Below are 24,343 nucleotides of genomic sequence, written 5' to 3' on the forward strand. Positions count from 1 at the left end.
ATGAAAGAGGGAAAGGGGAGAAAAAACCTAAGGTAGAAATAAGCAAAACCGACACGGTAAATGAGCAACAACATGCAGTATCACGTGATCCATGGGCTCTGGGATAAGATATCTATTGTAAAGAGGTGACCAAACAGCTCTCTTCCTGAAGAATCTGCACCTTCTAAATGTGCATGAATGAGTTTGTTAGTTTGTGATCGAGTTATCCCTTAGTCCCATTAAGTACTTAGCATCTAAAAATACACCAATGAAACAGACCATCTTTAATCCCTCTCCTGGTATACAAACAGTGTACTTTTCACTGTATGCCCATTACAAGACTAGCCTGGCTCCGCCCTCCTATGTACTCCCGCTCAATTTTCATTTCCCTTCAGTACTCCGTCTGGGTTTGCGGTATATTCGCGGGTTTTCTCCGGCCAAATCTTTACCGGTCCAATCAGCGAACAGAGGGAGTGGCTGAGAACGATGACATTGAGGTCGTGCGCTAGTTTGAGTTGTAGTTCCGTAATGGCGGCGGAGAAAGATGCGAGCAAAGCCATTCGGGTCCGTTGTGGCAACGCTGCCAAATATCCAGAAGCTAAAGCCCGTGCAAGAACGATCTTTGCTGAGTTTTGTCGGTGGCCATGATGTTGTGGCCCTCCTCCCCACGGGGTTCGGGAAAAGTTTGATTTTCCAGCTTGCTCCGTTAGTGACATGACGTACGTCACGACCAAACGTTAGTGATTGGTTATGGCAGATCCAGAGTGGCTCTGGGCAGATCCAATAGTTTTAAACTTCAACAGACTACCCACCTTCAAGGAAGTTAACACTTGTTAATGGAGAGTGGCCAGACTCTCTGTACAAATGAAATGTACGAGAGTCTGGTAGGACCAGGCTATTACAAGACAGCGTACTCACCCAGGTTATACCAGACGTCCATTTCTCCGCTCAGCGTTCGAACTTCAATTATACTCTGGCCCAGGAAATCATCAGATTCCCTCTTCAGGCGCTGCTTTACCCTCGACTTGATGTCATCATCCTCGTCCCACACGCGCACTTTAATTCGGTCTGAGGAATTGTGGCACTCGCTAGCAAAAAAACAGGAGATAACAACCTATAAACTAAAGAATAGTATAATACAGGATGCAATCTCATGGAAAATAACAGAGCCGATAGTGTTTTAAATAAAAAGCTTAAACCTTTTTTTCTTTTTTTTTTAAAGAGCTAAAACTCAAGACTTTGCCTGATGAATCCTACTTAGCTCAAGGCTAGCGTATGCTCTGCTATTATATACAGGCACTCGCACTATTAGACAGAACCTTGCACAAGGAACGTTTAACATTTATACACACATTTTATAACCGAGTCATTTTGGGGACTTACAAGTGGAACTTCTCCTCCCAGACAGGATTGAGGTTGCCATAAATGGTCTTGGTTCTCTTCTTGGTCTTGCCCACCTGAACAGTGACATATGGATCGCTGGATCCTGTCTTGTCCTTTGCCTGAAGTCCTTGGGCACAAACGACTAATGCGATGATGGAGAGACAAAGACATGAGGAACAACCGTTAGCATAAAAGGCATACTATGCAGTTTACGTTTGTTGTCAAACAGCGACCCCTAGAGTCTTACTTGTATTTGTACTTGTACTTGTATTTAACGTTACCGTCGTATGCAGAGCTGTCACTGCACTCACGGCCTGATCCCCTCCCCCACCCTTCTCGCGAGATTAGGCGGGGCGCCACCTACCAAACTTGCATTGCTGGTTTTGCCCTCCCCTGCTTTGCTATCGGGATGATTCGCCCTACTACGAGTTTGTTTACCATCGAAATGACTTCGAAGCTGTTATATTAAGGTACAATTCTTTTATAGTGTGCCTTTAACAAGAATCCCATGTGGTGCTGCTGAGAATGATGCTAAAAAAAGTTGAACTTTAAAGTCGTGGTTATAGTCAACCATTTTTCTGTCAATTTTGATCAGTGGGATCACCTGTGATGGTGATCTTGGCCGACCACTTTGAGGTGCCGTCGAGTACACTCTGCTTGATGGTCTTCATCTGCTGCGCGTGGATGGCTTTGCTGATGATAAACACTTCCCTGATCAGTTCAAAGATTTCTGGTTTGTTCCTTTCCCTGATCTTCATTCTGTCCTTCATGGCCATGATAATGTTCTGGGTCCGGTCTTCGGCTCCATGCTTAGAGCTCTTCTCTGCAGCACCTATGCATTTAACAAAAAATGGATACAGATTACAATCTTTAAAAAAAACAAAACAAAAACACATTACTACCGTTAGTAGTGCATGTGACGTTTCATTGTTTTCTGGGCAGTACTCACGCTGTAGACAGTCAGCATTCAGCAGCTCTTGGCACTTCTCGTGGCACTTGACCCCACACTCGGAGCAACGCATGCCTTGGCGGGCTATTCCCCACAGCAGCCCCTCACACTCATAGCAGTATGTGGGTGTAGTGGCAGTCCACACCTCAAAGTTATGTGGTGTGGTGCAGGATATGGGGTAGATGAGAGCCTGCAGTGTCTTTTTGTACACATGGGTTTTCTACAGAAGGGAGATATGTATATACATTAGATATATTTAATTCCTGCCCCCTTCAATTATAGTGAGAGAATCGGCAGATGAGAAAAAAGACTGCTAAGGTGCCAGGTAAAATACAACACCTACAGCACCACAAGCTTTTAAAATGCGCCCTAGCCTGTTGAGATGGTGGAGACACTAGGACAGAGCTCTGCATTTTCTAATCATAACATATTTGTGTGGAACTTATGATTCTATAATAAAAGCATATCATGTTTAAGGTGTTACTCACCAGCTCCTCATCTTTGATTGAGGACCGTGCAGCCATGGCAGATGCAATCCCTGCCTTCCTGGCTTGGACAAGAGACTGAACAACAGGCGCCAAGGGAAATTTTAGTTAGAATTTATCGAACGCATATACAACCCACAACCAAGTGCGCCTCAAAATATTACTACTACAATGAAGGTCAGTAGGGTTAAAAAGGTGGATGGGGTAGTAAGGGTGGTAAGAAGGAATATTCTTTTTTTTTTTCTTTTTTTTTTTCCCCCACTGATGAATTCTTACCAGATGATCAGAAAACCCATGTGAGTATTATTAGTTTTAAGTAACTAGTGAAGAGGAGATTACTAAAAAGGAAAATGTTATATTAGTATCAACCCTATAAAACAACACCAAAACCATCAGCCACACATTTCCATGGGAGTGTTAGTAGTGTAGTCCACCCTTTATTATTTGTGGCTCAGCAGGCGAAGACAAATACAAACCAAAAGGTGGAGGAATGATTGTTTTTATATTATAATGATAATATCAAGCAGGAAGAAAAGCTGCCCATGACCAAGAGGATGCATGCAAAAGTTTTCATTCGTAATAAACAAGAGGTTTGCGATCTAAGAGATCAGCCTCCTATAGACATACGTGTTTGAGGCAACTACTGTTTTATTTGTCCTACTTGATATTTTGCACTTTAGTAGAAAGGGGAGTGGTAACTGGGTTCTACTGACTTACCATAGCCTGACCAAGGAGAGTGAATGCGTTCAAGAGAGTTGTGGGGAATTGTTTTGGGGTTTAAGAGAGGAGGGAGAGAGAAATTAGCAGGCTGATTTCATATTTGATTTCATATTTGTTTGTCTCCATTTGTTGGTAACAATCTCATCCCAAATCCAGCTCAAAAGTAAAAGAACTGTGACTTCTGTGGTGGTCTCACAAATAGAAAAAAAGAGCACTCACAAAGAAAGAACAAAACAAACAGGATGACATATGACATACAGTATATATACATAGGGAAGGATTGACAAGTAAGTACTGACCACATCGCTGACCAGGGGGATAGGTTTCTTTTTAAGCAGGTCTGGCATGCTGTCAATTCCATACAGACCAGATCCGCCACTATGCACCAACAAAAACAGAAGAAAAGTGAATAAAAAGTCCTAACATACAATAACACAGCAGCGCACAGCAGGGCATTTTCACATGTAATCATAATGGTTAAAAATAATAAAATGCTAATTTATTGCTACTTATTATTAATTAAAATCTCCAAAATATTATACTTAGAATTGTTTTAAGCAAACTAAATGGAGGTGTTAACTATATGTGACTTACCCTGGTTGGACCCAGGCTTGTCTAACATTGGGATCTTCATCTCGAACCTACAAGATTTCAAATGTGAGAATTTAGGCAGACGATATGCAAAGGTTCACACATAGCAGCATGTCATGAGAAGAGGAAAGTTGGAATAATGGAAAGTTACATTTGGTTGAGTTTCACCTCTCTGATGTTACAGAACATGCAAAGTCAAATAAAAAAAATAAGTGATGGTGCTTTTAAGACACAGGATCAAAACATGTCGCTGAACTCTTTAATTGTAAACGATGTTATGTGAAATGCAATGGTGGACAAAGATTATGTCGATACAAAACCACAGAGTAAGTTCTATTTCTCAAGTCAAGATGCAAGTAAAATCCGTTTGCACAGAGACTGCGTTAAGAGACACCCCAGATAATTTATAAGAAGTAGAATTAAAGGATTTCACAAAACCACCAAAATTATGACTTGCTACAAATGTATACACATTTTTTTTTACCGTTTCCTCAAAGGGAAAGCCTTTCATCTGTGTCTGTACATCTGTCTTTCAGATGACCCAAGTTGAAACACAGTACAAGTTTCAGATGGCGTCTGAAAAACTTTTGGGGAAAATATGAATCGGCTGAATTAACACTAGCACTGGGGAATCAGACTCTAAAGCTACAACATGAGTGAAACCAATGATTAACTATTTATTATACAGAATAACTGAAGTGATGGGACAAATGCTTTTCCAGAATAGCAGGACGAAGTTTTCAATTATTATTACATGTTAACCCTATGCTAACCTGTATCATTTGAATATAGTGCATTATGTTTTTGAAGTACACACAAGCATTCCCTTTGACAAAGACAAATAATGGCAAAAGAAATAAACAAAATTACACCACAACCATCAAAATCAACAGAAAAAAAAACAACTGTAGCTGAAATATGGAGCCGATGTTAATGAGTAACCTGATTATCTTCTCTCCCACACTCTGCAAAGAAAAAAAATCATAGAAGGATTAGAAAGTGTTAGTGTTTATAACTGATACATGTATGATGTTATATACATTTACTATCAATGCTATACACGTAAATTTAATCAGATCATTACATGCTTTACGATATTTTTTTGGCCGTTGTTACCGAGCTTGCCAGTCTTTAACGTCAAAAGAAAGTATCCTTAAACGGGACAATATACCTGGGATAAACTCGTCTTGAGATTGGGATCCCTGAGATCCTTGAGAGCCATGAGATCCTTGAGAGCCATGAGACCCTTGAGAGCCATGAGACCCTTGAGAGCCATGGGACCCCAGAGATGATTTGGATAGTCTATGACGGGTTTGCCTCTTTTCCCTCAGGATGCGCTGGAAATTAGCTATCCGCTCTTTGTGACTGGCATCGGTAGACCTTTCTTGATTGACCTCATCAAGAATGTAGTTTTCCCTAATTGGACCTAACCGCACCTCATCTGTACAGTGCACGGGGCCCAGTGGACTCACGGCCTGCCTTGGACAATGGTCTGGTGTTAGGTCAAGGTTGGACAGTTCCCCATCTGTTGGACATTCTCCTTTGTCCTGTGAAATCTCTAAAGAGTGATACTCAGTTGGGGTGCAGGGAGACTGGCTTGCTTCACGTGGGGATGCCTGAAGGGAGCGTGACATGTTCTCATGTGTCTCACCACAATCCATGTAGACCGAAGCCTCGCTCTCCTCCTTCGGAGTGCCAAAATGAGTGTGATTCTCTGTCAGGCTAACCTCTCCTTCTGTATACCCTGTTCTGACCTGCTCCTCCTTGGGTTCACAGGCTTGTCTGACAGGAGATAGACATGCCTCACACTCACTATCATCTTTAACACCTTCAGGGTTGGATCCTTCCAACTTTTTCAAAGCCCCTTTCAAAGCTGACCTGAAAGTGAGTACAGCCTTGCTAAAAGTTGTCATGTCAAGACCTACATTCGAGGTCACAGCTGCACCATCAGGACCTATTTCAGAAGACTCTTGTGACAAAGATTCTCCCGTTTCATCCCTGGAGATACTATGATCTGTCCACTCCCTGTCCAAACTGTCAGCAGAGCCCAGATCAAGAGTGTCACCAGAAGATGGACAGTCATTGCATAGTGCATGTGGCTCCAGGTAACCATCATCGCAGTCTGTCAATAGCACAGTGGAGCAACTCAGACTCCTGGAGGGCTCACTACCCAGTTCATTTGCACAAGCATCCATGGTGTGGTAACCAGAACTACGTGAGTATGGGCAGTTTGTATAACAGTCACACTCCAAGTTTTCGCCCTCATTTTGTAGTCTGGGGGGCATCCAGTCCACTATGCTGGAAGAACTAGAGGGAGAGTTGTATTGGTGTCCAAACAGCAATGAAAGATGCTCAGAGCTGTTGTGTGACGAATGGCCAGGTGTGCTGCTCTGTGTCTCTTCTGTGGCACACCTGTCCCAAACACCAAGACAATTATCTAACTCTTCTCCACTGTTTGCACAAGAGCAGATGTCCTCCTCACTCCAACCTCCTTCTCCACTTATACTGTGCTGCATATCAACAGAAGAAGGCCACCTGTCACATTCTGTCTCCCCAGAGAGAAGACTTGCTTCTGGACAACTGGAACTGCGACACGATGACAAAGAGCTGGTGCTTTGGTAGCAATGGCCACGATGAAGCTCCATGTAGCAGGGGTCAGGTTTTGTTTGCTTTGAGATTTCTTGGTCTGTTTGCTGGTCTGATTGGAGAGTGACTCTATCAACATGCCACTGTTTGGGTGACCTGTGAGACGGTACACATCCCGAATCTTTTCCACAATCTTTGCGATCCAACAGTGGACTGGGGTCTCTCCCTTGAAGAGATGTGATGGCGTTCTGTCTACCCAAGGTTCCTTGCCTGGTGCAGTGTGTTTGAGAAACAGGATTAGGGTGAGGTGCAGCTGAAGCCCCAGAGTACAGCTCACCTATTTCACTGAGCACTGCATCAACACAACAAGATACTTCATCCACGGAGCCTCGCACGGATGTTAGATACTGCCTCAGGTCAGAAATTTCCTCCTGGATCTTGTTGATGCCTTTCAGCTCTTTTAGTATATGTTCCACTATGTTACTAGAGCCTTGCTCTGTCTCCTCATCATCCATCTCCTTTTTCTCTTCTTCATTTCTGGTCCTTTCAATAATCCTGGGTAAAGTATCCTCCCCAACCCTGATACCATCCTGGCAATCAGAACGGCTGGGGTGACGGGGTGAGGTCATCTTTGGTGCAGGTAGAATCCACTGATGACAGGTCACAAAGGGAGTTATCCTCTGTCCCCTGCAGGTATTTCTGTAGCTTTCTGTGCAGGTTTCGCACCACTTTGGGGCTCTGTGATCTCTTCTCCTGCAGGTCTAGCCTTTTGGGCGAGAGTGGAAGTAGCTCTGATTTGTAGGGTTCATCCTGTCCAATGATGTGTCCTCTGGAGACCATCCCTGAGAAGTGGCACTCTTGATCAGCTTTTTCCCCACACGTGGATAAATCACTACCTCAGTGACTCCTCCTCAGGGTGGTGTTAGCATAAGCCAACATCTTAAACTTCAAATGACTGAGTGCCTGTACCATGACTGACAAAAAATAATAAGTTATTTTTGTGACAAAGCAGTGAAAGCTCCAAGCACTGATATGCATTTGTTGTGTATTAATTACATTTACTATAGGAATCTCATTTGGATAGACGTTATATTATGCCATTATTCAGCTATGTCTCTGCCATGAAATAGCAACCACACTTAATTATGAAACCACCAAATCAAGAACATCTACTAAAAAAGAGAAATGCATTTTTTTCCAGATATCAATTTCATATTTCCTCATTTTTATTTACACTCATGAAAGTGAAATGAAAACTCAAATACATTTAAATAGTACCATTATTCATCTTATTTCTTTTAAATTTACTGGATTTTTTAATGACCAACATACCAGATAGTTATGACAGAAAAAAAACAAAAACAGAAGTAATTCCAATGTGTGACACTGTGATTACAAGGGAGTTATATTTCAATAGTTGACATATTATGGCTATGAATGTATTTGCTGACAGTTGAGGTCAAATTAAGAGACAACACTACTGTATAGAATTAGGATAGATAGTGACTTCTCAGTCAGAATAGCAACTTGCAGAATGAACACCACGCAGCTGCTTATCTCTGTAATTAGGATGCTTTGGAAAGGCAGCTCGGTAATTAGATGACAGGTCAATCCTTTTCTCTAAGGCCATGTCATTCTTTTACACCCATACCAGCTGCACGGCATTATTCTGTAACTCTGACCCATCACAGTGCCTACACTAAAAGAATTATTGAAGACCCCAAAAATGCAACATAAATCTATTTGATCGCATTACATAATCCAGGGATGCATGTACAGTAGTCTAAATGTGTATCATAATTAATCTGCATCCACATTGTTTAACACTTGTTTACAAAAAGTTGCAAAAGTTTAGCAATTATATGAATACGTCTCTTATGCTCCGTCCATTTAGTCATAGTAGACCAGCTCAGTGATATCATCTTTGTCCACTGAGCATCACCATTTAGATAATCAAATCAGCAATGCAGAAATTCTATAATTGTGCCATGAACAATTCCTGCTGACCGCCCCTCATGATCAGAGAAAGCTACGAATACAGCTGCTTTAAACAGGACACGGTAGGTTTTGTTGAACTAGTGAATATGAAGCCCTTTGGGGGTTTCTTGACACGTTAACGTGTTGACTGTTCAAAACACCAAGAACATTAAATATATAATGTGAACTTCTGATCGCTTTTTGGTTTCTTTGGATGCTTTGTCTGAAAATGGGGCAACATTCTTAGCAAGGTCTACTATGTTCTGACATAAATATTTTAATTACAGCCTTAAAGAAAAACACACAAACACAATATCATGTGTTTACCTACCTCTCACTATGGATTAAGGAGAATCCATGCTGATCTTTAAGTATTTTTTATTCCACTGTTTGAATTAACAAGCTCACTACAATTATTGTCATTATTAGGTTGAGTAAATCATTTCCAGTACAGTCATAGTAATAGCCTTCAGCAATCTCCTTTCTCTCCCTACTAAAAGGAATCTTCATTTTGAAGTTGACTTCAAACAAAGAATCACATTTCCTATGCAAATGTAGATCAACTGACTACTGAAACAAGCTGAAATTCTGTTTCTGTAGAAATACTAAGACAGATATAACCTTAGTACATACATTAGCCAAACATAAGTTTTGTACAGTATAACATACATTACCATGTATTATTAATAAAAGTCTACACAAACTTAAGACCTAAATGCAGAAAAGGACAAATGCATATATATTAAAATGTAAGCCTTACCTTATGGAAACAATTATAATCAAGAACAACTTGTAGACATTATCTTGCAAGATCCACTAAATCCGCATGGAGGGTCGCTGAGCAGATCAGTAATGGTAACTTTCTGTTTTCCTTTAAAATGTACCAACAGATCTTCTTTAACTGACATAGATGCAGAAGGGCTGAATCCCTCAGTTCTACCACTGGAACGGCAAGTGCGACAGTGGTAAACCACGATCACACAGCACTTCACCCCTGGTTAAGTAGCCATCCCTACTCCCCTCCCACCCTCTTGCATGCTTTCTCTGTTCTCTCTCCTTGAGTCCTCTGGCAATGTATTCCAGCACTAAGCTAATCTGAGGCTGAGAGACTGCCAGCTCTTAGTCTCATTCACTCTTTTTCTGTTTCCACATCTGCCAGCCGCTGATATTAGTGATTTTGCTCTTTCTATTCATAAAAAAGTGAAAAACTCCCCTGATAAACATATCAGTACCACTAGTTGCCCTGCACTCATTGATTTCTTTGCTTACTTTTACCTTGTTAATGAAAAAAAAAAGGCTGCAGCTCAGTCTATCAAATATGGGTACTGAAACTGATACTGGAAATGGGTCTGGTAGCCATCTCCACTTCCGACTCTATATTTGCCAGTGTGCCACTGCAGCCTAACATTTTCGAGGAAACTGTAGACATGCCACACATCTCATCTATTTCTATTCTTTGAATGCAAACAAGCATGCAAGGAAGTTTTACAGTGTCTTATTATGTTGACTACGGTTACACTGCTAGATAGATTAACAACCAAATTCAAATTCATTGGAGTCTTTTCAGCATTTAGACTTGTGTCCCAAGTATCTCCCTTCATCCTATAATAAATGGCACTTAGACAGCTTTCACCTTGCTTTCCATTTATACTCATGTCTCCAATCACCCACCATTTACAGTCATGTTAGTCGTAACTAGTCCATGCAAACTAATCATTGTAATGGAGCCAATCAAGGTTCTATATGAGCTACTCCTTTACTGCTGTGCCATAAAACAACTTAATCAAGGGGATGAAGCCCAGATAGGGCTGAGAGAGTTTTCATTATGACCAACCTCTAAAGATTTCCATTTGGACCTAAATGCAGGACTAAATTCAACATCCGTTAACATGTGGTGGATACAAATTCTTCAGAATTGGTATTGGAGATTGATTCAATGTGAGGGTACATGGAATCTGACATCAAAAAGTTAAAAATGACATGATGGAGATCAAAACAATGTCAAATGATTTCCTATACTTTTTTGAGAGTTTTTCATTAAAAAAAGAGGGGCTCCAAATGGTACATCTATTACTCAGAAGATTATAACCTTTGTCTGAGAATTATACAGTATACACAAATGTGAAATGATCAAGGGATAAACTGCTCTGACAATGTAATTGTCACATTTCCTCATCTCTTACGGCACATCCTTCCCTCTCATTAGATTGTTCAAATTTTGGAACAAGTAAATAGACCATTGTTTTTGTCACACCCAAGGGATGAGATGATGGGTAATACAAATGAGAAGAGAGACACTTTGCTGTGTTCAAGCCTCATTATTTCGTTGTTTGTTGTCCCTAGACCCTAGACTTGTTTCGGTTCATCATGCATTTACTTAAAGAACATTGTTTTCACAGATACTGTATAGTAATATAGATTCTATATAGATTCTGAGTATGTAATACTCAGTGACCACCTTCAAAAAGGGGCTATACTCGACATTCGGAACATTAATATTGCAGTAAACAAATGATTGCTATGTGACGTTATAGTGGGGTAATGGCATCCTAAGCAGAGAATGAAGTCACACTCCCTCTGTGTGTGTTGTAATCCAAGCTTCTCTGGTACTTTGTTTTGATAATGGTTGAATAACAGTGCATGCCTTGTGCGTTGGTATCAGATGCAGAGTGCCGTGACAAAGCTGCAATTAAAATACCATGTTTGCAGAAAATATACAGATGGGTGAAACTAAATAATCAAATACACTCACCCTTAAATTATTTGTGGGGTACCTTTGATGAGGCGCTGAATCCCAAGTAGTTCCACAGTTGCTGCCCAGAGGCTATCAAAAGTCTTTGTACTCAATAGTTCCCAATAATTAATGTGTAACCATGAGGGCGTAGAGGAGCAAACGTGTTTCGTTGCAAAAAAAACAAAACAAGGGCAGTTCTAATATTATTCTAATAGTGCATCATCTTAAACAACCAAAGAGGTTAAACTCAACCACTTTCAAAGAGTTGCAAATGTGTGTAAATGTCTGTGCATGCATGTGTAATCTTTGTGTATGTGTGACGGTTTAGGAAAGAAAAGGGTAGGAAACTCAGGCTTTAGAGGCAATGAGAGATCAGATATCGGTGGAGGAACTGAAGCGAAACATTGCTTACCTCACGGAGCTGAACCCTGACTTTATTGATGGCCTTTAACCAACGAACTCTGGATGGGGAGAAGGGTAATGGTGGCCCATCATCATGGAACCTGGGTTACATGGATTTAAGAGTAGAGTGGCCGCAAGTGATGGATACAATCTATCAGTTACCATGCATCTTCATTATAGCATATACATTATATATATACAGTATATATATATATATATAAATAACCGAGTTGAAAAAAATGTACCTTAGGAGTTTAGAGGACCCTTTTTTCAGGCCTTGTCCTACTTTAGGGGACAGCCTCTGTATCTCCTGCTCACCGACAGAAGAGTGTCCACTGGTAGGAGGATGTTCACTGGTGCGTGGTTGCCCACTGGTGGAGGGGTGAAAGCTGGTACTGTGGTAGGAGTGGAAGGACTCCTCCAGTTCTGACCCTCCAGTACTCTCCTGGCCAGTCTCACTAAGCTGGGAGCTGGTCTGGCTCAGGTTGCCCGATGACCCAAAGCGACTACTATCCACTGGACTACAATGGTGAGAGAGAAGTGAGGAAAATAGTCAATGTCCGAACACTTTTTCTTCCGATCACAACTGGGTGAAAGACTATTTCTAAATATTATTGTGGGTTTTTTTTTTTTTCCTCTAGCTTTCTAGCTCCACGTTAGATAAGTGGGGATTGTTACATAAAAGTAATTCTAAGTACTTTTTCATTTTAGAATGTTTTGATGCTTTTTATAATCGAAACAACCAACACAAGTAATAGTTTTTAAGCTGTAATAATCCCCTCCCATCTACTAAGAATTACATGCAAACATTATTTTAACTATTGAGCCAAAGTCTGCTTTAAATTCTAAATTGGTATACACACACCACATCATGCCCTAAAAAGACCCAACCTTGCATGGTGACTGTTGCATGTTGGAAAATAATGAAAATGTACATTATACACTGCATATGCTTTTTCTACATTAGAGTTGCATTTTTAAATAGAAATGACACCCATAAGAGTATGCTCTATTTCGTGGTGTGAGGTATAAATTCCCCTGTTGCTGCTAGTCCGAAAAAGAGTATATTTCTGCACACACTTACATCTGCATATTTCATTGTCAATGTCAATCCTTTCACCTGTCCACAGGACAGAACACATATAAAGGGTGTTTAATGGTAAGTAAGCTCGTGGAGACGTGGGGTTGAAGAACAGGTGGATGTAGACAGTAAAATATGCAGAGATGATCTGTGTGTTTGAAATTGAAAGTGGCATTTAAAAGCCGCCTTCCTTTTAAGAGTTTGAATGCAGATTAGATGTTTGTTTCTGGGTTAAATGGTAAGGATTTACATAATGTGATTTATGTTATTAGATACACATAACTGTAAAATAATTGACACCATATAAAAATAAAACAACTCAGAATTCCATGCTCAAACTAAATTTACACTATTTATAATGTCATGCAGTCATGCTAATATTTTAACTTAAAAGTGTGTCTCTTTACAAATTAAAGAGGAAACGAAATAGTTCAAGCGAACCATGAATCAGTATCATAGCACACAAAATTGTTTCTCTTTGATGAACCAATGAATTATTATTAGTATGTTCGCTTGTGAATTGACCATGAATATATAAATATGTAAATTTTGTTTTGGAATTCTGTTTTGAAATTACATGGAAAATGATGTAGCTACTACACACAAAATACCCACATCAAATATCACACACACACACTCAAATATCACACACACACACACACACACACACACACACACACACACACACACACACACACACACACACACACACACACACACCTAAATATAAAATTCAAATAGTGGGGATGGATTGCAGAGCTGAACAGGGAATATATTTGTTTCAAAATGTCAATGCATCATAAATGGTACCATACCATTTATTATGCTTCTACTAGCCTTTTTGTATTCAACTGATCCTTCTTGCACTGGTTGTCCAGCTGCACTCCAGAGGTAGGACCTGCAGAGGGGTATGTTTCTACAAGCCCTTCCTTCTCCTTTGGGAACAGGGAGGCTGAAGGATCTACTTCAGGAGTGGAGATGCAAATCTGGGGGTTTGCTATATCATCTGTGGAACCTACCGATTCAGTTTTTTGGGCATCAGATGTTGCAAACTTTTGTACAGTATGTGTTTGACCACTTGTTGGCTTGTTAGTTTTGGGTTGAGATGTTACAACTGGGACAGCTTGTGGCTTGGGTGGCTCTGCCTGCCAAGGAAAACCTATTTTTGTTCCAAATAACGAAGTGGAGGGTGGCTCTTGTTTTCCGGCAACAGATTTTTCCTCTTGAAATAAGCCTCCAGAAAAGGCTTTTAATCCTGAAAACAGACCACTCACTCCTTCGGTTTGAGGCATTGATGGCGCACCTGATGATGTTGTTGATGAAAATAGGGATCCAAGAGATTTCCCTGCATCACTCTGTGTTGACATAAAACCAAACAGAGACTTAGCTTGAGGTGGCTCTTCATTGTTGGGCAACTGATTAAATGGATGAGCTATAGGAGTCTCTACTTCTTGGGTTTCAGGTGGGACTGTTTCGTCACTTCCTTTACTTTCAGGGTCTCCTTTAATGACTATGGGCTTCTCATGTATAATCTCTCCATCAACAGCTGGTTTCGTTTTTTCAGTGTTTTCTACTTGATGGGTGGGATCACATGCAGTGCTCATTGAAGTACTTGAGACAGCAGAGGTTTCTATACAAACTGCCTCAAATGCCATCGCACTACTACTTGTTAGGCTACCAGATTCAACTTGCTTGTTATCTGGTAGAGTTGAGTCCACCATTTTATCTGTGCTAGTTCCAGTGCCAGATGGAGAAACGTTTGGTGTCACACTTTCATTCTTAATCTGTGACTGTGGAGTAGTGCCATGCATTGGCTTTGGTTCAGCTGGCATCGTTTCAGATGGCTTAGGTGGTTGTCCCATACCCCCAAAAAAAGATCCGCCTATGCCCCCAAGTATTGATGCTCCAGTCTGTGATCCTGCAGTATGAGCAGTGACTCCTCCAAACATTCCTCCAAGTAAAGAACCACCAGGCTGTGCTGTTGCTGCAGATCCTCCAAACATACCACCCAGTAACGATCCACCAGTCTGGGGACCTACAGACTTGGCAGTTGATCCTCCTCCAAACATCCCACCTAACATTGACCCTCCAGTGGTGGGGGCTGTGGTTTGAGAACCAGACTGAGGAGAAGACCCCTTAAATAAACCTCCTAGTAATGATCCCCCAGTCTGGGGGGCTGGTGACTCAGTGTTGGACCCTCCAAAAATACCCCCTAATAGTGATGCTCCACTCTGACCAGTAGCACCTTGGGGTGCCATTCCTCCAAAAAGTGAGTTATTCTGCTGTTGCTGAGGACCGTCAGTGGGAGGAACTGTTGGTTTGAAAAGGGAGGACATAAAGCCTGTAACTGCATCTGCTGCTGAGTCGCCAAGAGATTTTTCTGGCTCTGGAGGCTTTTGTTGTCCATGGACTACAGTACTGGCTGACTGAGTGGCTGGTGTTTCCTCTTCTACTTTAGTTGGTATTGTATCTATACTTGGCTGGCCACTCACAAGCTCTTTTCTTGCATGTTGTTGTGCTTCTGCACAGATTTCAGATTCTTTAGAATGAATATCATTAGCTAAAGTAGTTGGCTTGTCAGCATTTTGGCAATGAACGTCTGTGACATTGCCATCAGTTTTGGGTAAACTTGCCTCAAGACACTGCACTGTACTCTCAGGCCGCTGTAGTGTTCCTGGCTGCTCTTTGCTTTTGGAAGCAGTATCAAGTAAAGACATTTCAGGACCAGTAAGAGCTGGAGCAGTTTTATTGTCATCACTAGGTTTTGGTAGAATATCTGAAGAACTGTGGGTTAGAGCTGTAGTTGAAGTTTTCTTGGCATCATTGGATTTTGGTATATCTGTTGTAGTAGGTGTTGCAGGTGGAATAGATCCTCTGAGCATACCAAGCAAACTTTTATCAGGTGTCTCATTAGAAGCTGAAGCTCCAGGTAAAATGTCACCCAGAAGAGATGTATCAGTCCGTGCGGGAGCTGTTTGAGAAGATGATCCTTCAAAAATACCTCCCAATATAGAGCTACTATTTGGGGGTGCTGAAGTTTGGGTAGCAGCCCCACCAAACAATCCACCAAAGGACCCACTAGTCTGAGGTGCTGCTGTTGAAGCTGTTGATCCTCCAAAAATACCATCCAAAATAGACCCTGCAGTCTGAGATCCAGCAGCCTGGGAAGCAGATCCACCAAATAACCCTCCGAGTAAGGATGCTCCTGCCTGAGGGCCTGCTGTCTGTTGAGCAGATACTCCAATCTTAGCGGGGCCAACTTGAGGAGCAGCCTGAGGAGTAGATCCCCCAAATAAACCACCAAGTAATGACCCCCCTGTTTGAGAACCTGTTGTTTGGGGTGAAGAGCCTCCAAACATTGATCCTAATAGAGAATTTCCAGGCTGAGAAGATGACTGAGGAGCAGAACCTCCAAACAGAGACAACAAGCCTTTGGCTGATGGGTCCTTTGGGCCTGATGATCCTGGGGCAGACCCTGTAGGTGTAGGACCTATCTGGCTAGAACTATGTTCAGTGCTTGGGCCAGAAAATAATGAAAGCAAACCTTTTGCTGGACTGTCTGAAATTAATCCTGCTTGTGATGAAGCATTTGGGCCTGATCCACTGAGCATCGACAGAAGGCCAGAAGCTGGTGGTTCTTTTGAGGAAGTAGGATCTTGGGGAGCACCTTCTGTGCTCATTTCCTTTTCAACAGTGACACATTCTGAATTTGACTTCATGGATGCAAGATATGTAGTATCTACAGTAGTATCAGTGGATGGGCTAACATGCACTTCACTTGGTATTTCACTGGTAGCCGCTGCCACAGGCAAATGGCTACTAGAAACAGATGACATTTGGGAAGAACCTTGTGCTGCTGGTGGCTCTCTAGTATCAGTAACAATAGCTGATGATGAATAAGGAGTTTGTTGTGGAGGTGACACAATATCATTAAAAACAGAGAGTATACTTTTTGCAGGTTCTTTGGGTGCTGCAGTCACTGGGGGAGTAGATACATGTGCACTTCCCCCAGTTCCTGATGTTTGAGGAGTACTGGAGCCACTAAACATGGAGAACAAAGCTTTTCTTGGACTTTCATTAGAGGTAGACAGGCCACCGAATATTCCCCCAAGAACAGAGGTGGCTTCAGGCTGTGTTTCTTGTTTAGATTGTGTCTGAAGTTCCACTTGTAGTTGAGTTTGTGATTGGGCCACTCTTTGTTTCGATGACGATGTTGGTGGCTGAGGTTGTGGGGGACTGGGATCACTAAACATTGACAACAGTCCCTTCATTGGGCTTTCAGTTGAATTTGATGACCCAGGCAGAATCCCCCCTAAAAGAGATCCTGTTTGGGGTTGCTGTTGGGGGCTGGGACCACCAAACATTGAAAAGAATCCTGTATTTGGGGGGTCTTTTGGTGGAACAGTTCCCTGTTGTGGTACCTCAGCAACAGGCTTGGTTTGAGGGGGAGGCTGAGGCTCAGAAGGACTTGATCCTCCAAACATTGATAATAGACTTCTACCAAGGGATTCCTGTTGAGAAGGTTGTGGAGCTGCACTTGGTGGATGTGTCTGTGGCAAAGGCCCAGTTTTAGGTGCAGCCTGCGGAGGATTTGGCCCACCAAATATTGACAATATACTTTTACCGAGTGATTCTTCTTGTGGAGCTGTAGCTGATGCAGATGATTGTGGTGTGGGTCCAGATTGGGCAGCTGCTGTTGATCCTGTCAGCATTTCTCCAATTGAAAATCCAAACAGTCCACCAGATGGTTTAGTTCCTGCTTCATGTTTTGTCTGTTCTGTACCTCGCACAGTTTCTGATCGGCTTGTAGCAGGGACGGTGGAAGAACTGTCAGAAAATGCTTGGGATATACTTTTGTTTGGAGTTTGGCTTTGTGTGGGCCGTGAGGTACCACTTTGGTCCATTGTTTTTTGTCTCTGTATAACCTTAGCTCTAGATACTGATGTCAGTGAACCCTCTGTAACACTAGGTTTCATTTGCTGTTTCTGTGGTGGAGATGGTTCAGAACTAAATAGGCTGCTAATTGATCCAAAGAGATTTGACACTCCTGTAGCCTCTTTATTTGTAGGAACATTGCCTGGTAAAGAAGCAGTGCTGCCAGTTTTGCTCTGCTCATTGGTATATGTCTGAGAACCTTTCTGGGGATCTGGCATGGATTCTTCTATTCCCACTGCAGATTTCAGAAAGTTCATCAAGCCTGCCTGCTGTTCAGATGGTTTCTCCACTGGTGTATCCACTGGCTTCCCAGCTGTAAGTTGTCCAGGCGGTCCAGGTTTAATAAAATATTCTTTTGATCCTAAAGGCGCTGGGACACTGGGCTGGGTTTGTGGGGTTGCTTGTTGTACCATGGTAGTCTGACGTGAAAGCCTAGGTTTCTGTGAAGCTGTATGTGACTGAATTGAGGGGTGAATCACTTGAGCAGTTGTTTGTACTGTGGGCAAAATTATTTTCTGTGTGGTAGCTGGTGCCTGAATTTGTTGTTTAACAATTAAATCTGGCTGTGTCACATCAGCAGTAGATTCCTCTTTGATGATCTTTGACTTTAGGCTTTGGAAACCTGATGCAAGAATGCTCTTTGAATTTTTATCAGGAGCTTTATCACAGGAGGATATGCTAGTTTTGTTTAACTCTACCTGTGATGTTTTGCCCACAAAAGAGGAGATGAGGGAAGAAATATTTTTGACTTGACGATTAGGTAGTTCTTCTCCTGGAGAAACTCTCTCCCTCCATTCATTCTCTGATACATCATCTACATGCTTCACTGTTACTCCAGTGGATGAACGCCGCCGTTGGCAAGGCTGGTAACAGTTGTGAAATAGCTGTTGATTGGAATTTGCAGTCGAAGTGTTTAGGGAAACAGCAACCTTTTGAGCAAGAAATGTCTTAATTTCCTGGTTGTTCCAATAAGGGGCGGTGGTGTCTTTATTACGACAGGAAAGGTCAATAACATCTTTGCATTGGTCTTCATTGATATAACTGTGCTGTCTTGGATCTATTCTGACTTTGTTTAATCTGTAAGATGTGAAATCTACACCTTGTTGCCCTTGTGACAGAAATGAATTTTCATACATTTGAGAAAACTGCTCAAGATTTAAATTCATGATCTGATTTCCTTTTCTATAGGCAGCTGACAAATCTAGGGGGGCATTAAGAAGCTGAGAATCACCATGATCTTGACCAGGTAGCCAAAGAAGCTCATCCTCATTGTAAAGTGGAATTTTAAAGCCACACACTGAAACCATTTCACTGTTTAGCCAAGCACTGGGAAAACCATCTAATTTATGTGCATTTCCCCAAGACTCGTCTTCAGGGGCACAAGCATACACATATTCGCCTGCTGCATCTGTAAGCAAGGCATAAATGTACTCATGATCTGTGTAAACAAAGTAGCCACAGTCACCATATTCTGCTGGCCACCACATTCCTTGCTCCAAAAGTGCAAGCCACTGCTGATACCACTCGGTGTCTTCCAGGTACAGAGAGTCTTCCGTCACAGTTTTAGGATTCGGGGGACAGCTTGAATCTATTGGTCTATTAAAATTAAACGGACTCTGATGCAAAATGCCATCCGTATGAACATTTTGTAGGACTGCTTTATCCATTCCATATTGCCAATTAGCCGAATAAGATAAGGTTGGTGCAGTCTCCTCATAATAACCTTCATGATATGAAACCCCATTCAAGCTGTAAGTGCTGCCATCATTAAACGAGTGCCATTTCCCAAACTTTGCATTACTCTGTTTATTGGTTAAGTTTAATGCACCCTCCTCATTATGTGAATATTTTATGTTTCCCAAGTCTTCATGGCTGTTCCATAATTTCCTCTTGGGATATGGATCATCATTCCCATGTCCCTCAAACTGATATGGTTGAATTTGCTCTTGGCAAACAACACCTTGCCATGGTGTGGAAGAGTTAAATGGCTGATATGTATTTGAGGAGCTGCAGGGAAAAGCAGATGCCTGTAATGACATACCTTCACAGCTCTGGCTATACACTTCATCCTCTGCCTGGAATTGATAATTCAGTGACTCATTCTGAAACTGCTGCCAGAGAGCACTTTCACGGATCCACTGGTTTTCATCGTAGGAGGGACTTGTTCCATAAGGGGACAACTGACCATGGTAAAAGCTTTGCTCTGTTGCTCCATACAAGGATGAAGTGCTTCCACCAATAAATGGCTGCATGTTGATTGCTGAGAAAGGTGTATGGCTTTGCAAAAGGGAATGGATATTTCCTGTACTATAAGACATTGGGGGAACTGACTGAAGTGAGCCAGAATAATTTAACTGAGATACATTACCCGTGCTAATTGAGGAGTATGTTGCTTGACTCTGAAGAGATCTTGCAAAAGTAGCTGATGTTCTTAAGTCTAAACTCTCTGTATTAATTGAGACAGGTGCACTGATTAAAGCGTGTCTGCTTTGTCCTGGATTGAGAGAATATTGGACAACTCTTTGACAGCTGTCCCGTCCAAAGTCTGAGGAAGCACATTTAAATATGCCTGAATTTAACTCTGTGAACTTATTTGAGGGTGTCTGTGCTGTAATCTGACCTGAAGTTTCTACATGTTTAGGAGTACAAGGGTCCTCAGTTACATTTTTGCTAAACAGTCCAGATAAAAACCCTTGCTGGGCAGGTCGCAGAATTCTCTTTCTTTCCTCTTTCTCTGCATGTTCTTGTGAGGATTGTTGTGTTACATTAGTGTGCAACTGGTTTTGTAGTGGGGTTGTCATAGCGACTGTGTAATTATTGGCTTTTTGATGCAGCGATTGTCTTGTTGATGTCTGACAGGTTGAGGTAATGTTTTCAGATGATTTTGTTAACTTGTTAAACAACCCTGAGAGCACTCCAGATTGACTTGCTGTCTCCACCTGTGTTTCAGCAGTCTGGCTGCTTGGCACTTGGATTTGTTGTTGTGTGTCATGAATGACTTTGGGCTGCTGCTGTTGAGCCATATTTTCTGAGGAGGATTTGAATAATCCAGAAAGCAGACTTGCTTGAGTTGTTTTTTGTGTTGAGCTGTTTTGTGGTTGGTTTTGGTTGGAAATTGGTATATTACTTGCCCAAGGTTGCTCATGGCTGGATTTACTTGGCATAATTCCGTGCTGTTGAGCTGATTGGTGTTGTTGTGCATTTATGTTGTCGGCTGAAGCAAATTTAAAAAGACCAGATAAAAGACCACTTGGTTGGGATGGTGGTCGCTGGAGTGGAACTGTTTGCTGTCGAGTAAAGCCTGGTTTACTCGTCTCCTGTTGGACAACTTGCTGACTTGATGCTCTATTCTTGAGATGAGGCCCTTGGTTTGGACCTTGAGTATTCTGTTGGTTGAAAGCCTCTTGATTATGTTGAACACTGCTTTGTTGGTGCTGCGATGTTTGGCTGCTTGAAACATTCTCAGAGGATGCAAATTTAAACAAGCCAGACAACAGCCCCTTTTGCTGTGATTGCGTTTGCTGAGTTTCATCTGAAGTCTGCTGCTGACAAGAGTAATTTCCAGGGATGTTCCCCTGCTTTTCAGCTTCAGAAGGCTGTACGTTTTGGGGTATATTTTCTGTTGATGAAAACTTCAATAGCCCTGAGACAAGGCCTCCAATCCGTGGTACTGAAGAACTTTGTTGTGGGGGAAGGTGATTAGGAAACTGTGGGGGATTACTGCTCCTGGGTGGTTGATTGTTATGGGAAGCCTGCTGTGGCAAATTGCCAGATAGGTCACTGGTAGAGCCAAATTTAAGAAGTCCAGATAGCAGTCCTGCTTGTTTGGGTTGAGTAGAGCCCATGTCCTCAGTCGAGCTCCCTTTAAAAAGACCTGTCAAAAAACTTTGTGATTCAGGCTGATTGGGAGCTTGATGCTGCGTTCCATGAGGGGTGGCTATAGGTTTCTGATATGATGTGTGTCCTGCATGTGAGCCACATGGCACTTTGCTGTTCTGACATTGCTGATCACTGGTTAAATTCTGGTTCGAACCAGAGGGAACTGAGGTAGGGTTAAATATGCTGGAAAACCATCCTTTCTCAGTGTTTTCCTGGGGCACAGTAGAAGTCTGTGTAAAAGTAGTGGAAGTTGCTGAAGTTGAATCATGATACGATTGCACAGGATTTTGTGTGTTCAAGGAGGCACTAACATCTTCACTGGATGCAAACTTTAAGAAACCAGAGAGCATGCCTCCCTCTGTCTTGAAATGTTGCTGAGTGGAGACATTTTCAGAGGAAAGGAAAGGAAGTTTCAGCTTACTGCTCAATAATGGGTCCTCCAACGGTCTCTCTAGTTGGGGATCCTCTGTGGACCTAAATACTGGATAAACTGCCACAGGTGGAGCTCCCTGGGGCGGAAAGGGGACAGCAGGTGTGATCAATGAACTCAATGATTTCTTGAAAGGGCTAAAGAATCCAGTGCTTGCTGATTGTGCTTGGCCAGTCGACCTTGCTGGAATAGGCACATTTTCTTGTTTGTAAATCATTGGATTTGTTCCGCCACTGACATTTTCATCTTGCGTTTGTTTCCAATTTTTCGCTTGCGATGAACTTCTTACTTTTTCGGATTTGTCTTCTCGTTCTGCTGTCATTGACTCTTTACCTTGATAACCACATTTCTCATGCCACTGTGTATGGCCTTGAGAAGATGTTGACGTTGGTGCCTGTTCAGTTGAGTTTTCATTATTCCCTGCTGAAAAAAGCTTTAAAGGATTAAATTTTCCTAAGACTGAGTTTCCTGGAGCACTTTGAGGATTGGTTACAAACTTGAGTGCATCTTCCTTTGTACTTGTTTGAGTGTTTGTTTCTTGATTATGGCCTTGTGTCTTGGCAACATGTGGTGGCTGAGAAGGCAAAGAACTTAATGATTTTTCATGATAACTTTCTACTGGAGATATAACAGCTACAGGAGCTGAGCTATTTGATTTAGGAATAAAGGACAACAGTTTTGTAAGTCCAGCTTGGTTGGAGGGTTGTGTAGATGGTGCTTGGGGAGATGGGACAGGCTGTTTGGGGCCTCCTCCAACTCTGTCAGTGAGAGAACTAAATAATGAGCTCATGGCACTTTTTACTCCTAAAATGCCCTGATCCGAAGGAGTGTGTGAATGGGGTTCTCCTCTAGGATCCTTTGATGAACTATTTTGGTCCTCTCCAAAAGAATCAGTTCTATTGCTACCCAGAGATGATAGCCTAGATTTGCTTGATTTAGGAAGGGAACCATACTTGCTAATTTCCTCCTCTTTTTCAGCAAGGTATTCAGAAACTGTTTCAACTAGACACTGGAGCTCATCCATAGGGTCTACGTATTCATCACTTGGTTCCTCTACAGGAGAGAGCATTGCCTCCGGAGCCCATCCTCCAAGTTTAGCTTTTCCATACTTCTTCTCTCGAGGACCTTGAGAATTTTCTGTGTCACAGGATAAAGAATACCTGTCTTTGTAATGTCTTGCTTTCTCTGGGTGAAAGTCGTCTGCTATAAAGGCGATGTCATCAATATCCTCATCTGCTCCTATAGAGAAGTGCAGATCCTCAGAGCTCTCTAAATCAAAATCAAACTGTGCCCTCATTCTAGCATCTTGCTCTTTTTTGTATGCCACATAATTCTCCAAAGTGTTGTCTAGCTCATTTTTCGCCCACATCCTTGTCTTGTAGAGAAGCCCATTCTGGTATGGCCTGAGGCATGATGTCATATGCTCCTCCTCTTGCTGCATCTCAACTACCTGCCGCATAAACAGCTCCCCTCTCTTCTCACGGAGGAGTTCAAGGTCAGAAGGAAAAGCCTCTTCTCTCATTTTGTCTGCCTTTGTACTAAGCAACCCTCCTGGGTCCCTTATCTTTTTCTTACGCCGCCGATCAATAGTTTCATAGCCCTCAGGGTAGGTGGCAGGCTGAAAACCAGTGCGTTGAGAATGTAGACGTATAGAGGAGTGTGATGGCTCAGGGTAGGGCCTTCCCATTCGAAAGATAACATTGTCTTCCTCATCATCCAAAAAGGCACTCAGCTGGGGCTTGCCCTGCCCTTTGTATTTGTTTTCCCAATCTTCAACACCCATGCCAGAATCTACAGGTATAATTTTGACTCTTCCTTTCTGGTTTAATGATCTAATTTATGTTAAGGAATGGATTTAACAAGGTGGTGGGAAAAGATACAGGGACAAATAAGAGGAAGCAAACAAACAAGAAGAAAAAAATGCAAACACAAGTTAAATGGAGAAATTAAGACGATAATAGTTTCGTGCAAATGGGAGGTTACAATTCATCTTAGTTATCAATGTTGTAATAATATGACATGATCTCGTAATATTTGATAGCTAAGCCTCAGTGAAAATCAATTGCAGATTACAGCGTTACACATTTCGTGCATGAGTAGTATATCCGTAAGTGTGCGAGTGTGTGTGCCCCTATGTTTGCATGCGTCTCTGTGAATTCAGATCTTTGTAAATCCCTACAGCAACATGCTTATCAGCACTTCAACACTCAGC

General features: G+C 42.0%; 2 protein-coding genes and 1 long non-coding RNA gene across 19 annotated transcripts in view; 1 reads left to right on the plus strand and 2 right to left on the minus strand.

The window, feature by feature from the left end:
• LOC116045153 overlaps positions 1-24,343 on the plus strand; it is an 810,130-nt gene that overhangs the window by 755,412 nt on the left and 30,375 nt on the right. The window lies entirely within an intron of this gene.
• LOC116045139 (protein unc-13 homolog B) overlaps positions 1-24,343 on the minus strand; it is an 85,552-nt gene that overhangs the window by 26,035 nt on the left and 35,174 nt on the right. For 8 of the 17 annotated variants that reach the window (XM_035991225.1, XM_035991230.1, XM_035991229.1 and 5 more), the window contains 11 exons: positions 13,725-23,963; positions 12,052-12,327; positions 11,817-11,907; positions 4,111-4,157; positions 3,816-3,894; positions 3,514-3,519; positions 2,800-2,874; positions 2,312-2,531; positions 1,967-2,194; positions 1,363-1,504; positions 898-1,067 (listed from right to left, as the gene is read on the minus strand). In XM_035991225.1, the coding sequence (XP_035847118.1) occupies positions 898-1,067; positions 1,363-1,504; positions 1,967-2,194; positions 2,312-2,531; positions 2,800-2,874; positions 3,514-3,519; positions 3,816-3,894; positions 4,111-4,157; positions 11,817-11,907; positions 12,052-12,327; positions 13,725-23,963 (11,573 nt within the window). Of the gene's footprint in view, positions 1-897; positions 1,068-1,362; positions 1,505-1,966; positions 2,195-2,311; positions 2,532-2,799; positions 2,875-3,513; positions 3,520-3,815; positions 3,895-4,110; positions 4,158-11,816; positions 11,908-12,051; positions 12,328-13,724; positions 23,964-24,343 lie in introns of those variants that run through there. The other 9 variants (XM_035991232.1, XM_035991233.1, XM_035991235.1 and 6 more) reach the window with 4 other exon arrangements.
• Positions 4,206-6,767, minus strand: LOC116045143. Its single transcript, XM_031292664.2, has 2 exons — positions 5,279-6,767; positions 4,206-5,072 (listed from the first exon to the last, which is right to left on the minus strand). The coding sequence occupies exons 1-2, from the start codon at positions 6,750-6,752 to the stop codon at positions 5,038-5,040; spliced, it is 1,509 nt and encodes a 502-aa protein (XP_031148524.2). The 5' UTR covers positions 6,753-6,767; the 3' UTR covers positions 4,206-5,037.

The sequence above is a fragment of the Sander lucioperca genome, chromosome 14, assembly GCF_008315115.2.
Source record: "Sander lucioperca isolate FBNREF2018 chromosome 14, SLUC_FBN_1.2, whole genome shotgun sequence".
Taxonomy (NCBI): domain Eukaryota; kingdom Metazoa; phylum Chordata; class Actinopteri; order Perciformes; family Percidae; genus Sander; species Sander lucioperca.